Here is a 16,958-nt window from a genome sequence, read left to right as displayed (position 1 = left end):
AGAGTAAGTCAGGCACTGTCCCAGGGATGTAAAGATGGTAAGAATTTGTCCCTGTTATCCAAAAGGCTTAAAATTTAATAAGAAGGATTATATAAATGCAATTTTTTTTAATGGAATAAAGTGTTGTAAGACTGAAGTGAATGAAAAAGCTCAAGACATAACTCTGGCTCACATCCTCAAAGGTCCTATGTATTATTTCGAGGAATATATTTGTTAAGCGACTTTATAAGGAAAGAAAAGCTAAATTCTATACTCCCCCCCCCAAAAAAAAACCCCCAAAATTGGTACCTTAGGAAAAATATTCTGGTAGCTGACAACTGAGTTCAAATACAAAATGATACTTCACACTTTTGAGAGAGCATATCCATAACTATATATGAAGTATCTCCATGGGTAAACTAAAACACACCTTGGCAGAGGACAGGGTAGTCTTTTCTGGAGAAGTTTCTTCATCAGAGTCATCATGATGGCCTCTTTTCTTTTCCATGTTAAATCTGCGATGACTCTCAGAAGGTAGTAAAGATCGAAATGATTTTTCTTCTATTTCATCTTCTGTCATGGATTCATCAAATTTCAGGGAATATTCTGTTGCAACAGAAGTTGAATCTAAAAGAATATGGAGCAAGTAGGCATTACCATTACAAAGGTTTCAGTAGATATTCAATTAGTAGCCCCTGTTGCATCTTTACAGGACCATCTAACAAATTAAAGAACTGAACACTAGTTATTAATAGGCATGGAATAATAAGCAAAATTCACTCATTTTACAAACAAGAAACAGAAAAAAACCTAAACTATCTAAAAATACTAGTACAAGAAATATGGCAAAAGTGTGATGTACTTCATATATAAAGAGCTCTTATAAATCAATCAGAAAACCAGTCGATGGGGTCACAGAGTTGGACACAACTGAGAAACTAAACAACAAATACCCCTACAGAAAAATGAAAAATTGCCATGATATGATGCTTCACAAAGGAAATATTAATGGCCAAAATTAAGTTTTTTAAAAAAGATTAACATGACTAGAAGTTAAAGAAATGCAAATGAAAAAATTTTTAGAAATTCCTCAATCCCATGCTTAATTAAAAACATAACAGCTCTTTTAGGTTGGTTCCTGTGCGCCTTTGACATTCCCCCTGCCCTTCAATCCCTTCTTTCACTTCATATTTTCCCTGTATAGTCCTAGAGTCAGTCATTTCTCCAAAGAGCTCTGGTTTCTTTTATTGGAGAATATTTAGAAACCACAATCTTGGCATGGTTGTCCTTATAACTCCTAGGACATTGTTGCTTCTCCACTCTCTCTCAGTGGACAGAGCTTCTCTCTTCACTCTCAGTGGAGAGAGTCAAGTAATATTAATAACTGCAGGTATACCAACCCATCTACACACACACACACACACACACACACACACACACACGTTCCTGTATCCATCCACCCATCCAAACATGATCCATACTGATGTTTCTGACTCTAATCCTCTATCACAGGATTCATTCTAGTCTTCCTTTCTTGTATGTCTATGATTTCTATCTCCAACACTGAGAAATCTATTTCCCACAATTTAACATCCATTTACTTATCTGTTCAACCCCATCAGATATGTAAACAACTGTAAACTGTCCATCTGTAAAAAACAAACTTACCAACTAGAATACAGAGTTTTTATACTATTTCTTTTGTATTTAAGCTTACAATTCCTACTGGAAAATGCCATTTTCCAAACTTATCTGGGCCAGCTCCTTTTCCCTCCACCCCTACCCCTTCAGTGCGGTTATGCTATTCATTTGTACTGCATTTAGGCTGATTTGTCACAGACATTGCATCCTGGGACCTCCCCATTCCAACATCCTGGTTGGTGTGTGTATCTTTAGTTTGCATATGTTACAGCTTACTCTTTGTAATGTACAGTTTTAGGGTTTTGACAAATGCACATCAGACAGTACATGCTGAACACACAATACTTTATTACGTAACAGCTGTTTCACACTAAAAGTTCTTCTGTGCATCTCTTTGCAGTCTAACACTTTGTCTTCCACTTGATACCTGGGAAATATTAATCTGTTTTCCACCCCTATAGTTTGGCCTTTTCCAGAATGTCATATAAATGGAATCATACAATATATATGATTTGGGGGCTTGCTAACTGCACTCAGTAAAATTCACTTAAAATTGATTCGTGTTGGTCCATGAATTAAATTGTTCCTTGCTGAACAGTATTCTACTGCCTAGATTTAGCAGTTTGTTTATCCATTCCCCCCATGAGACATCTTGATTACTTCCAGTTTTTTAGCAATTGTGAATAACGATGCCATAAACATTAAACATATAGATTTTTGTGTGGACTTAAGCTTTCAGATCACTAGGTAAATACCTAGGCATATGACTACTGGGTCATTATTAAATACTGTGAATATGTCATCCCGAGGCACCATGCCATTTTACATTCTCATCTGTGATCAATTCACGTTCCTGGTGCCCAGGATCCTTGCCACCAATTTGTTGTTATTTTGGATTTCAGTCACTCTGATAAGCAAGTTACACTATCTCACTGAGATTTTAATTTTCATCTGTATGTTTTCTTCAATGAAGTATCTGTTTAGATCTCTGCATATTTTTTAACTGGGTTGCTGATTTTCCTGTTGAGTTTTAAGAGTCTTTTATGTACTCTGGATATAAGTCTATTATCCAATATGTGTTTTTGTACAAATATTTTTTAATAGTCTGTAATTTTTCATTATCTTAATAATCTCTCTCATAGAGCAGAATTTTAAAAATTTTAATAAAGTACATCTTGTCAATTTCTTCCTTCATGGATTGTACTTTTGGTGTTATATTTAACAAATCATTGCCAAACCAAAGTGACTTAGATTTTTTCTTTTTTTCTTCCTCATATTAGTTTTTCAAAGTTTTAATTTCTTTGGATCTTGGTTGCCCCATCAATTCTAGCCACCTTAATCTTCTATAGGCATGTTCACTGTTGGATAGCTCTAATGTCTCATCCCACAGAATCCCAGAAGTCTGAAAGCTTTCCTTTTTCATCCTGTCTCTTGCCCTTTAATCCAAACTGGTTGTGTCTCTGCTCATATAATCCCATGTGTACTCCTGGCTTCAGCTGAACATGCTGAGGTGGCTGATTAAATCCACGGGCGGTTTCTTATGAAGTAACTGTCTACTTGTGCCCTTAGTGTTCTCTCCAGAACTCGCTTTCTCCTTTTTTTTACAACATGCACAGGCTGAGAATTTTCCAAATCTTCAAATTCCGGTTCCTTTTTGCTTAATAATTCCTTCAATTTATTTCTTCTTTCACATTTTACTATAAGCTGTAAGAAGAAACTAGGCCAGGCCTTCAATGTTTTGCTTAGAAATCTCCTCAGCTAAATATCCAGGGTCATCACTTTTAATTTCCACTTTCAACAAAACATGGCCTACTGGAGAAGGGAATGGCAAACCACCTCAGTATTCTTACCTTGAGAACCCCATGAACAGTATGAAAAGACAAATATGTATGACACTGAAAGATGAACTCCTCAGGTCGGTAGGTGCCCAATATGCTACTGGAGAAGAGTGGAGAAATAACTCCAGAAAGAGTGAAGAAATGGAGCCAAAGCAACACCACCACACAGTTGTGGATGTGACTAGTGATGGAAGTAAAGTCCAATGCTGTGAAGAGCAATATTCCATAGGAACCTGGAATGTCAGGTCCATGAATCAGGACAAATTAAAAGTGGTCAAACAGGAGATGGCAAGAGTGAACATTGGCATTTTAGGAATCACTGAACTAAAATGAACTGGAATGGGTGAAATTTAACTCAGATGACCATTGTATCTACTACTGCGGGCAAGAATCCCTTAGAAGAAATGGAGTAGCTATCATGGTCAACAGGAGAGTCCAAAATCCAGTACTTGGATGCAATCTCAAAAACGACAGAATGATGTCTGCTCATTTCCAAGGCAAACCATCCAATACAACAGTAATCCAAGTCTATGTCCCAACCAGTAATGCTGAAGAAGCTGAAGCTGAATGGTTCTATGAAGACCTACAAGACCTTCTAGAACTAACACCCAAAAAAAGATGTCATCTTCATTATAGGGGACTGGAATGCAGAAGTAGGAAGTCAAGAGCTACCTGGAGTAACAGGCAAATTTGGCCTTGGAGTACAAAATGAGGCAGGTCAAAGGCTAACAGAGTTTTGCCAAGAGAACGCACTGGTCATAGCAACCACCCTCTTCCAACAGCACAAGACAAAACTCTACACATGAACATCACCAGATGGTCAATACCAAAAACAGATTGATTATATTCTTTGCAGCCAAAGACGGAGAAGCTCTATACAGTCAGCAAAAACAAGACCGGGAGCTGACTGTGGCTCAGATCATGAGTTCCTTATTGCCAAATTCAAACTTAAATTGAAGAAAGTAGGTAAAACCAATAGACCATTCAGGTATGACCTAAATCAAATCCCTTATGATTATACAGTGGAAGTGACAAATAGATTCAAAGGATTAGATCTGATAGAGTGTCAGAAGAACTATGGACAGAGGTTCGTGACACTGTACAGGAGACAGGGATCAAGACCATCCGAAGAAGAAGAAATGCAAGTACTATACAAGAAAGATCTTCACCACCCAGATAATGATGATGGTGTGATCACTCACCTAGAGCCAGACATCCTGGAATGCGAAGTCAAGTGGGCCTTAGGAAGCATCACTATGAACAAAGCTAGTGGAGGTGATGGAATTCCACTTGAGCAATTTCAAATTCTAAAAGGTGATGCTGTGAAAGTGCTGCACTCAATATGCCAGCAAACTGGGAAAACTAAGCAGCGGCCACAGGACTAGAAAAGGTCAGTTTTCATTCCAATCCCAAAGAAAGGCAATGCCAAAAAATGCTGAAACTACTGCACAATGCACTCATCTCACACGCTAGCAAAGTAATGTTCAAAATTCTCCAAGCCAGGCTTGAACAGTACATGAACTGTGAACTTCCAGATGTTCAAGCTGGATTTAGAGAAGGCAGAGGAACCAGAGATCAAATTGCCAACATCCATTGGACATTGAAAAAGCAAGAGAGTTCCAGAAAATACATCTACTTCTGCTTTATTGATTATGCCAAAGCCTTTGACTGTGCAGATCACAACAAACTGTGGAAAATTCTGAAAGAGATGGGAATACCAGACCACCTGACCTGCCTCCTGAGAAACCTGTATGTAGGTAGAACTGGACATGGGATAACAGACTGGTTCCAAATCAGGAAAGGAGTATGTCAAGGCTGTATATTGTCACCATGCTTATTTACCTTATATGCAGAGTACATCATAAGAAATGCTGTAATGGATGAATTACAAACTGGAATCAAGATCGCTGGGAGAAATATCAATAACCTCAGATATACAAATGACACCACCTTTATGGCAGAAAGTGAAGAACTAAAGAGCCTCTTGATGAAACTGAAAGAGGAGAGTGAAAAAGTAAAAAAAAAAAAAAAAGCAAAAAGGCAAATGGTTGTCAGATGAGGCCTTACAAATAGCTGAGAAAAGAAGAGAAGCTAAAGGCAAAGGAGAAAAGGAAAGATATACCCATTTGAATGCAGAGTTCCAAACAATAGCAAGGAGAGATAAGAAAGCCTTGCTCAACTATCAATGCAAAGAAATTGAGGAAAACAACAAAAAGGAAAAGACTAGATAGAGATCTCTTAAAGAAAATTAGAGATTCCAAGGGAACATTTCATGCAAAGATGGGCATAATAAAGGACAGAAACAGTATGGACCTAACAGAAGCAGAAGATACTAAGAAGAGGTGGCAAGAATACACAATAGAACTATACAAAAAAGATCTTCATGACTCAGATAACCACGATGGTGTGATCACTCACCTACAGTCAGACAACCTGGAATGTGAAGTCAAGTGGGCCTTAGGAAGCAAAACTAAGAACAAAACTAGCAGAGGTGATGGAGCTATTTCAAAGCCTAAAAGATGATGCTGTGAAAGTGCTGCACTCAATATACTAGCAAATCTGGAAAACTCAGCAGTGGCCACAGGACTGGAAAAGGTCAGTTTTCATTCCAATCCCAAAGTAAGCCAATGTCAAACAATGTTCAAACTACCGCACAATTGCACTCATCTCACACACCAGCAAAGTAATGCTCAAAATTCTCCAAGCCAGGCTTCAGCAGTACGTGAACCATGAAATTCCAGATGTTCAAGCTGGATTTAGGAAAGGCAGAGGAACCAGAGATCAAATTGCCAGCATCCACTGGATCATCAAAAAACCAACAGAGTTCCAGAAAAACATCTGCTTTATTGACTATGCCAAAGCCTTCGACTGTGTGGATCACAACAAACTGTGGAAAATCCTTAAAAGAGATGGGAATACCAGACTACCTGACCTGCCTCCTGAGAAATCTGTATGGAGGTCAGGAAGCAACAGTTAGAACTGGACATGGAACAACAGACTGGTTCCAATTCAGGAATGGAGTATGTCAAGGCTATATATTGTCACGGTGCTTATTTAACTTATATGCAGAGTGCATCATGAGAAATGCCAGGCTGGATGAAGTTACAAGCTGGAATCAAGATTGCCGGGAGAAATATCAATAACCTCAGATATGCAGATGACACCACCCTTATGGCAGAAAGTGAAGAGGAACTAAAAAGCCTCTTGATGAAAGTGAAAGAGGAGAGTGAAAAAGTTGGCTTAAGACCCAACATTTAGAAAACTAAGATCATGGCATCCGGTCCCATTATTTCATGGCAAATAGATGCAGAAACAGTGGAAACAATGGCAGACTTCATTTTTGGGGGCTCCAAAATCATTGCAGATGGTGATGGTGACTGCAGCCATGAAATTAAAAGATGCTTGCTTCTTGGAAGAAAAGCTGTGACCAACCTAGGCAGCATACTAAAAGCAGAGACGTTACTTTACCACCAAAGGCCTGTCTAGTCAATGCTATGGTTCTTTCACTAGTCATGTATAGATGTGAAAGTGGACAAAAAGAAAGCTGGGTGTCGAAGAATTGCTGCTTTTAAACTATGGTGTTGGGAAGACTCTTGAGAATCCCTTGGACTGCAAGGAGATCAAACCTGTCAATCCTAAAGGAAATCATCCCTGAATATTCATTGGAAGGACAGATGCTGAAGCTGAAACTCCAATACTTTGGCCACCTGATGCAAAGAACTGATTAACTGGAAAAGACCCTGATGCTGGGAAAGATTGAGGGCGGGAGGAGAAACAGAGGATCAGATGGTTGGATGGCATCACTGACTCGATGGACATGAGTTTGAGTAGGCTCCGGGAGTTGGTGACAGACAGGGAGGCCTGGAGTGCTGCAGTCCATGGGGTCGCAAAGAGTCGGACACGATTGAGTGACTGAACTGAACTGAACTTCCACAAACACTAGAACAAGTTTAATTAAGTTCTTTGCCACTGTATAACAAAGACTGTCTTTCTTCCAATTTCTAGTAACATGTTCCTTGTTGTTGTTTAATCACTAAGTGGTGTCCAATTCTTTTGCGACCCCATGGACTGTAGCCTGCCAGGATCCTCTGTCCATGGGATTTCACAGGCAAGAATACTGGTATGGGTTGCCATTTCCTTCTCTAAGCGATCTTCCTGACCCAGGAATCGAACCCACGCCTCTGACGTTGGCAGGTGGGTTCTTTACCACTGAGTCATCAGGGAAGCCCAAGATGTTCCTTATTTCCACCTTTATCAGACTCCATCAGAATCACCTTTAATATATATATATATTCCTACCAATAATCTCTGCAGGGCAATGTGAGCTTTTTTTTGCATGAACCTCAAAACTGTTCTATCCTTTACTCATTATCCAGTTTCAAAGCCACTTTCACACTTAAAGTATAGCAGCACCTCACTTCTAGGTACCAACATCTGTATTAATCAGCTAGGGCTGCCATAACTATAGACTACTATACCCTATATTAGGGCTTCCCAGTGGTAAAGAACCCACCTGCCAATGCAGGAGACATGCAAGAGACACTGGTTTTGATCCCTGGGTTCGGAAGATCCCCTGGAGGAGGAAACGGCAACCCATTCCAGTATTCTTGCCTGGAGAATCCCATGGACAGAGGAGCCCCTCAGGGTATGGTCCACAGGGTCGCAAAGAGTCGCACACCACTGAAGCGACTTAGCACGCACCCCTATTTTATACTCACTACAAAATTTACAAAAAAAATATTTAAAGGATGAATAAATTTAAATATTTTCTTCTTACTTTCCAAAGACTGTCTAGCTCATCCTGCTTTGAACAGAGTTTTAGACTATCGATCAAAAACACTGCTTAATAAAGTTATTTAAGAGCATATCTAAAAATGAGGCTGTTAATTTGTTGAGTTAATGTCTTAAAGGTGCCATTTGTTGCCAAATTTTATTTTCTTTGCTGTATTATTTACTATTCTTGATTTGACAGGTGTACACGTTTAGTTTATGATCCAGGAGGAGTTAGGTAATGAGTTTATTCTAATTAATATATCTGATGGCATCATCATTTATAAGAAATTGTATCCTTACTATATTGTTTAAAATTTAAAGGTCTAATAATGTATTTTCCTTCTTATGGTCATGTTACATACCTACAATAGGAGAAAAGTAGTTTTTTTCAGTATTGAATATATATTTTCCATTCACATGCACATTCTCCTAGATTTAGTTTTGCCTCCCTTTAGGATCATGACACACAATCATGTAAAATATTAGCAATGTTACTAATAAATGCACCATCAAGGCATGGTGCATTTGAAACAGTTTTACCTGAACACATTTAATATCAAACATGAAACCTGTCTATAATATCACCATGTTCTAACTATACTAATTAGCTCAGTCACAAATATCTGGAAGGGCTCAGAAGCCTCCCCACATAAGTAATTACACATATATGTGCAAACAAAGTTACCTTTTTCATCAGGAAGAGATGGTACACTATCACTTCGAAAAGAATCATCAGCAGCGGTCTGAACCTGTTCATCAATAGAACTCTCCATCTTTTCACCATGATGTTTCTTCTCATTTTCCTTAGAAGATGGAACTGAAGGACTTTCTTGACGGCTGCTACCACTACTACTCCTGTTTAGGCATATTATGGAAACAAATGAGAAAAAAAATTAAGGCAACAAAATACGGATATAATTTCAAAGTAACTTATTTGGCCAAGGAAATGTGCCTTATGATCAAGATTTGAAACAATGAAAGATATAAAACATAAAAATGCCACTTAGACCTAAGTCTGAGAAGAAACTATTTTAGAAAAGATGAGTAGCAGAAGAGGTTTCACTTTTAAATAGTAATGATGGGGAACCACTATTCTCAGGCTCTCATTCCCTTTTTGCCTTTCATTTTAAAATCAATCAATCTACTAGTAAAAGGGGCTTCTACTTGCTGTTTCCACTTCCTTACTTTTCATCAACCTCATAATTTATTGAAGCCTGCCTCATTTCCCACCTGCTCTAATTGGAACTGTTCTTGTAAACTCTACCTAAATTCTAACTATCACATCCAATAGATAATTTATTTTTCTACATCAGGTGATATGAATCTCTTATCTCCTTCCTTTAAAAACTTGCTAAGCAAATATAGTAAAATGTTAACACAGTAGAGTAATCTGGAGGAAAGATATTTGGGAAACTTGTATTATTCTTACAATGCTTTTGTAAGCTTGAAATTATAACAAAATTAAATGATAAAAGGGCTCTCCTTTCTTATATTCCCTGACTCTACTCCCCCCTGCTTCTCTCCCTACCTCCCTAGCAAGTTTTCCTGTATTTCTTTCACTTCCTTTTAATTTTTCTATCTTTTCTTAAAATGATTGTGCTTCTTAGGGTTTTGGTTTCTTTCTCCTTTATGCTCTATACTCTCCTTAGACAATCTTATGCATATCTATAATTTCTACTGCTATCATCTGGAGTAAGCCTCAAGTCTGTATCATTAGCTCTGCTCTTCTCCTTACTTTAAGCCTCGGGTTTCCAAATGCTTAGTGAACTTGTTTTAAAGTTTAGTATTTTCCTCCCTCCCTCTTTGCTTTCTTTATCTATTCACTAAATATAAATACATAGCCAACCATGAGCCAAGTTTTAAGGTCCCCTGAATAAGTTATTTCCCTCCTGTGACACGCCCTACCTTTCCTCTGTGCTTAATGAATTCAAGACTCAGTTGAAGTAGCATTTCTGCAAACTGTTTGTAGACCCCTTCTCTACTCTCAAAGAGGGTTTGGTCACTTCTTTTTCTGTGTTTATACTGTGTGTGCAGATTTCTATGATGGTACTTATCAGAATATTACATAATTATTTGTCTGACTTAATAAACGTTTTTGAAAGGATAAATTGTATAATAAAGCTATAAGGTAAAAGAATGCAAGAGACCACAAGCGCTTTGCAATCAGTAGGGTATGCGGTTAATCTCAATTCTTCTACTTAGCAGTTATGTGCCAATCATTCACTCGAAAAACATGTAGTAGACTGCCTACCTATGTACTTGGCATATTGCTAAGCTCTAGGGATATAGGAATCACACAGTCTTCATCAGCCTATCAAGAAGTGTTAGTAAGGATGTGGAAAATCTTTATATTCCTCGTGAAAATGTAAAACAGAGCAGCTATTTTGGAAAACAGTTTGGCATATCATCAAGATGTTAAACAGAGTTACAATTCCTTTCCTAAGTATATACACAAGAGAAATGAAATATATCCACACAAGAATTTGTACATGAATGAATCAGTACACAGTGGCACCATTCACAAGAGCAAAAAAAAAAATTAAAAAAATTCTAAAGTCCATCAACTGATGGATAAATGTGGGACATCCATGCAATAGATTATCTGGCTATAGAAAGGAAAAGTACTGATACATGATAGATGAATTCTGAAAACATTATGCTAAGTCAAAGAAGCCAGTTCCAAAGAGCCACCTATTGAATGGTGCTATTCATATGAAATATCCAAAATAGACAAAAATCCATAGAAAACAAAGAGTAGATTAGTTGTTGCCAGAAGCTGGGAAAGAAGGGACATACAAACTGACTGCTAATGGGTATAGGGTTTCATTGTGGGGGTGATGAAAATGAAGTCCTCAAAGAGCTCCAAGTTTAGTCTACAAGTAATAAGTAAAGGAGTAAGAATATAGAAGCTGCTAATGGCTGTAATAGTTACACTTGGATTGCTGTGGGTAAACACAGAAGGGATGTCTAAAGCAGATGAGGGGCTAATACTGATTCTTAAAGGGGAAGTAAAACTATAGTAAATAAAATGGAGTAGGGAGGGTCTAGAAAGAAGGGACAGCATGTAATGGCACAGGAGACAAAGAGAGCAAGGCTCTTAGAGAAATGAAGTAGTTAGAACTAGTAAAATATGGTAAGAGGGGAAATGCCAAGTGACAGAGCTGGAGATGGACTAAAGGCTTAATCACAAAGGGACTTCCGTGCTGTACTAAGCGGCTCTGAGGAAACACTGATGTTTCAAAGAGGTAAATAACCAATCGGCTGCAAATTTTCAAACAATCACTCTGGTTGCCATGTGGTTAATGAATAGAGGAAGGGAAAGGTTAAAGGACAGGAAAACCTATTGGGAGACCACTGCAGGAACTCAGGTGATGGCCTAAATTAAGTGTCAGTGAAGGTTAAATGAAAGTCACATAGTTCCAGACACTTTTTCCACACAACAGTTCCACACAACAGTTATTAAGTATGAAAGTACTTAATAACTGTTGGTACTTAACCCCCATTAATTTTCATATTTTTCAGTCTCATGATTTAATATTTTAAATTGAGGTTTTAGTATACTTTGATAACATAGGTATCCTATCTCTAGGAATGATGGAAAGTAGCCTCTAAAACTTTTTAATCGAAGGACAGATCCATCACTGAAAATTACAGATGTTACCAAGTATCAAGTATCAATGACAAAGTATTCAATCTTCTTTCATAATGATAAAAATTAGTACATACAGTAATGTCAAAAAATATGGATATAAGCAAAGCAGTGTACTCTCAAGCCAGATACATCATGGTTCAATTTTTTGATGTGCTACTAGCTATGTGATTATAGATAAGTTTCTTAACATCTCCATGATCCTTAGTTCCCTTACCTAAAAAATGACAATAACATCTGTCTTGGAAGGTTGCTGTGAAGATTAAATGCAGTAAAAACAATTCTTACAGTACTTGTACAGTAGATTGTCAAGGAATGGTAGCTATATTATTACATGAAACAACTATTTCATAAACGGGCTAAAAATCAGGGAAGCCAGAACAGAAGGGAAAACACTATTTCATTTAAAGAAATAAGACAAAAGAATTTTAAAAAAGCAATGTCTAAGCCATTTGTCAAACTTTACTAAATCAAACTGTCTTCACCTTCTATCACGATTCTTGTATCTTGAAGACTCAGAATAACTATCATACGAAGGGGAAAATTTCTGATGCTTAGAGTCAAGGGTTCCTTCTTTACTCTGAGAAAGTGAACCAGATTGACTTTTCCTACAAAGAAAAGAAAAACTGATTAAAACATTTAAAGTCTCAAATAAGAGAAAGATTTTAAATACTGTTTAATATTGAGATAAAATCTTGAATAGAAATTATGAAATACGGGTTACGAACTATTTGAGAAAGGTATTTGTTCATAGAAAAGTATATAACACACTAAAGAATATCTATTCACTATGCAAAATAAACACAAATCACCTCAATTATCAATGAATGTGAATAGACAAAAAAAATCTATGAACTAGAGACAAAGCTGATATAAAAAATATATACACACAGACATAATGACATCACCCAGCACTGCCTAAAAAACTCTCTAGCGACTTTTCATTGCTCCTAGAATAAACTCCAAAATCCAGAGGATCTGCCAAGTTCTACCATGATCTGACTCCTGCATCATCTCCTACCTTTCTCCTTTCGCCCTCTGCCTCCAGTTTCTTGGTGTTCTTTCACTTTCTTTTCCACCTTTGCATGCACTGACCTGCCTATTCCTTATCTCCTTTATATCACTGATTCCTTTTCATCCACTAGATCTCACCATTAGCTTTACTTCCTCAGGAAAATCTTCTCTGACTTCCATGTTATTCAAACTCATTTGCTGTATATCTCAAAAACAAATGTTCCTTTCTTTCGTAATACTTATCTTAATTTGTGCTTACTCACCTAAAAGAGCATTTGATTAATGTCTCTCTTCCCCACTAGATTATATGTCCATAATTATATTTTCAGTACCCACAACAGTGCTTGGAACATAACAGATATTCATTACATATTTGCTGAATGACTGGATATTAACCTATCTGTTTCAGCTCTTGTCCTTAGTTGTTTCACAAAGTCTGGAGCGTGCTGCCGCTGGTGATCATATAGTGCTGCTAGGGGAGCTCCTGAAGCAGTGATGGCATCTGAGATATGAGTTCGAGTCAACTCCGCCATCTAAATATGAACAGACAGAAGGCAAAGAAGAAGCAAAAAGGTAATGTCACAGAAGAAATGAGAGAGAGTAGAGTGTCTTGGACAGATCACTGTATTGAAAGCAAGCAAATTCTACCATAATAGGGTAACATATTGTGGGCAAGTCATTTAGATTCTTGAAGTTTCACATCTTTATAAAATAAACAGAGGTAGACCACAGGATCTCTAAGGTTTCACCTAACTATAACAATCTATGAATTACTAAGCAGAAAGTCTTCAAGTCTAAAATAGGCCAAAGTAAACCAAAAAAAAATAAATAGAAGCAGAAGATATTAAGAAAAGGTGGCAAGAATACACAGAACTATACAAAAAAGATCTTAATGACCCAGATAACCACAATGGTGTGATCTCTCACCTAGAGCCAGATATCCTGAAGTCAAGTGGCCTTTAGGAAGCATCACTATGAACAAAGCTAGTGGAGGTGATGGAATTCCTGCTGTGCAATTTCAAATCCTAAAAGATGATGCTGTGAAAGTGCTGCACTCAATATACCAGCAAATCTGGAAAACTCAGCAGAGGCCACAGGACTAGAAAAGGTCAGTTTTCATTTCAATCCCAAAGTAAGCCAATACCAAAGAATGTTCAAACTACCCCACAACGGCACTCATCTCACACACTAGCAAAGTAATGCTCACAACTCTCCAAGCTAGGCTTCAAAACTACATGAACTGAAAACTTCCAGATGTTCAAGCTGGATTTAGAAAAGGCAGAGGAACCAGAGATCAAATTGCCAACATCCACTGGATCATCAAAAACCAAGAGTTCCAGAAAAACATCTAATTCTGCTTTATTGACTACACCAAAGCCTGGATCACAATAAACTGTGGAAAATCCTTAAAGAGATGGTAATACCAGACCACCTGACCTGCCCCCTGAGAAATCGATATGCAGGTCAAGAAGCAACAGTTAGAACTGGATGTGGAACAACAGACTGGTTCTAAATTGGGAAAGGAGTACATCAAGGCTGTATACTGTCACCCTGCTTATTTAACTTATGTAGAATACATCATGTGAAATGCTGGGATGAATGAAGCACAAGCTGAAATCAATTTGCCAGGGGAAATATTAATAACCTCAGATATGCAGATGACACCACTATTATGGTGGAAAGTGAAGAGGAACTAAAGAGCCTCTTGATGAAAGTGAAAGAGGACAGTGAAAAAGTTGGCTTAAGACCCAACATTCAAGAAACTAAGATCATGGCATCTGGTCCCATCACTTCATGGCAAATAGACAGGGAAACAATGGAAACTGTGAGAGACTTTATTTTGGGGGGCTCTGAAATCACTTCTGTTGGTGACTCCAGTCATGAAATTAAAAGATGCTTGCTCCTGGATGGAAAGCTATGACAAATCTAGACAGCATATCAAAAAGCAGATACATTATTTTGCCGACAAAGGTCTGTCTAGTCTAAGCTATGGTTTTTTCAGCAGTCATGTATGGATGTGAGAGCTGAACCACCAAGAAGGCTGAATGCTGAAGTACTGATACTTCTGAATGATGGTTTGGACAAGCCCCTTGACAGTCCCTTGGACCGCAAGAAGATCAAATCAGTCAATCTAAAGGAAATCAGTCCTGAATATTCACTGGAAGGACTGATGCTGAAGCTCCAATACTTTGGCCACCTGATGGGAAGAACCAACTCATTAGAGAAGACCCTGATGGTAAATAGATGGGAAAACAGTGGTTGACTTTATTTTTCTGGGCTCCAAAATCATTGCAGATGGTGACTGCAGCCATGAAATTAAAAGACGCTTACTCCTTGGAATGAAAGTTATGACCAACCTAGACAGCATATTAAAAAGCAGAGACATTACTTTGTCAACAAAGGTCCGTCTAGTCAAGGCTATGGTTTTTCGAGTGGTCACGTATGGATGTGAGAGTTGGACTGTAAAGGAAGCTGAGCACTAAAGAATTGATGCTTTTGAACTGTGGTGTTGGAGAAGACTCTTGAGAGTCCCTTGGACTGCAAGGAGATCCAACCAGTCCATCCTAAAGAAAATCAATCCTGAATATTCATTGGAAGGACTGATGTTGAAGCTGAAACTCCAGTACTTTGGCCACCTGATGCAAAGAGCTGACTCATTTAAAAGACCCTGATGCTGGGAAAGATTGACAGCCTTAGGAGAAGGCGACAACAGAGGATGAGATGGTTGGATGGCATCACCGACCCAATGGACATGGGTTTGGGTGGACTCCAGGAGTTAGTGATGAACAGGGAGGCCTGGCGTGCTGTGGTTCATGGGGTCGCAAAGAGTCGGACACGAATGAGTGACTGAACTGAACTGAACTAATGCTGGGAAAGATTGAAGGGGGGAGGAGAAGGGGATGACAGAGGATGACATGGTTGGATGGCATCACCAACTCAATGGACATGAGTTTAAGCAAGCTCTGGTAATGGACGTGGAAGCCTGGTGTACTATAGTCCATGGGGTCTCAAAGAGTTGTACATGACTGAGTGACTGAACTAACTAAAACCAAAAATTAAATCTTTCTTCAATAAGCAAACTCAATTAGAATTTTCTAACTTCACCAATAATGTGAAGTACATTTTCCCTACTCTTAGCCATTAGTGCCATATATTATTTATTTGGTGTTAATTCCATCATTGCTTTGACAAACTAAGTGTTTTTAAAACCTTTGTTAATTGTAACCTAAAATTTCTTGAGAGAAGAGACTCTATACTTTTTTGCACAACCCCAAGTACTCAGCATATAGCAGGTTCATGGCTTTTTAATAACAGAATCATTTCACAAACAGTCCTAAATAGTAACTGCTAAAATAAACTGAAACTTTATAGTATAGATCATGATATCCTATACAGAGACAGCAGTAAAACTATTTCTGGCTTTATACTTGGTACAATTAAGGAAAAAAAAAAAGACACTAATATCACTCTGGATAACAATGAAACATCTACATACCAAACAGATGTGGGACTGAGATGGGGGACTGACTGCAAAGCATGAGGGAACTTTTAAGAGTGCTGGATATTTCTTGATTATGGTGGTGTTTATAGGGATAGAAAGATATGATAAAGAAATATACCTAGGACTTCCCTGGGGCTCGGTGGTAAAGAGTGTGCCTGCCAATGTAAGAGACACAGGTTCGATCCTTGGTCCAGGAAGATCCCACATGCTATGGAGCAACTAAACCTGTGTGCCACAACTACTGAGCCTGTGTTCTACAGCCCAGGAGTCACAACTACTGAATCCACGTGCCACAACTAGTGAAGCCTGCACACCTGGAGCCTGTGCTCGGCAACAAGAGAAGCCACTGCAATGAAAAGCCCATGCACCGCATGGGGTAGCTCCTGCCCACTACAACTAGAGAAAAGCCCACACAGGGTAACAAAGACCCAGCACAGTCATAAATAAATAAATAAGAAATATACACAGATGCCTATACCTACATATTTGTCAAAAATCATAAAACTGTATACTTAAAAGGGATACATATTATTGTAAATATATATACACACACATTATTGTA

At 38.1% G+C, this 16,958-nt stretch overlaps 1 protein-coding gene across 4 annotated transcripts in view; it reads right to left on the bottom strand.

The window, feature by feature from the left end:
- CEP350 (centrosomal protein 350) overlaps nucleotides 1-16,958 on the bottom strand; it is a 162,749-nt gene that overhangs the window by 62,668 nt on the left and 83,123 nt on the right. For all 4 annotated transcript variants that reach the window (XM_027565478.1, XM_027565477.1, XM_027565480.1 and 1 more), the window contains 4 exons: nucleotides 13,291-13,427; nucleotides 12,366-12,488; nucleotides 8,917-9,086; nucleotides 410-606 (listed from right to left, as the gene is read on the bottom strand). In XM_027565478.1, coding sequence (XP_027421279.1) covers nucleotides 410-606; nucleotides 8,917-9,086; nucleotides 12,366-12,488; nucleotides 13,291-13,427 — 627 coding nt within the window. The remainder of the gene's footprint in view (nucleotides 1-409; nucleotides 607-8,916; nucleotides 9,087-12,365; nucleotides 12,489-13,290; nucleotides 13,428-16,958) is intronic.

This window comes from Bos indicus x Bos taurus, chromosome 16, assembly GCF_003369695.1.
Source record: "Bos indicus x Bos taurus breed Angus x Brahman F1 hybrid chromosome 16, Bos_hybrid_MaternalHap_v2.0, whole genome shotgun sequence".
NCBI classification, from domain to species: Eukaryota; Metazoa; Chordata; class Mammalia; order Artiodactyla; family Bovidae; genus Bos; species Bos indicus x Bos taurus.
The sequence above is the reverse complement of the archived record's forward strand: the minus strand, read 5'-3'. Positions and strand labels throughout refer to the sequence as shown.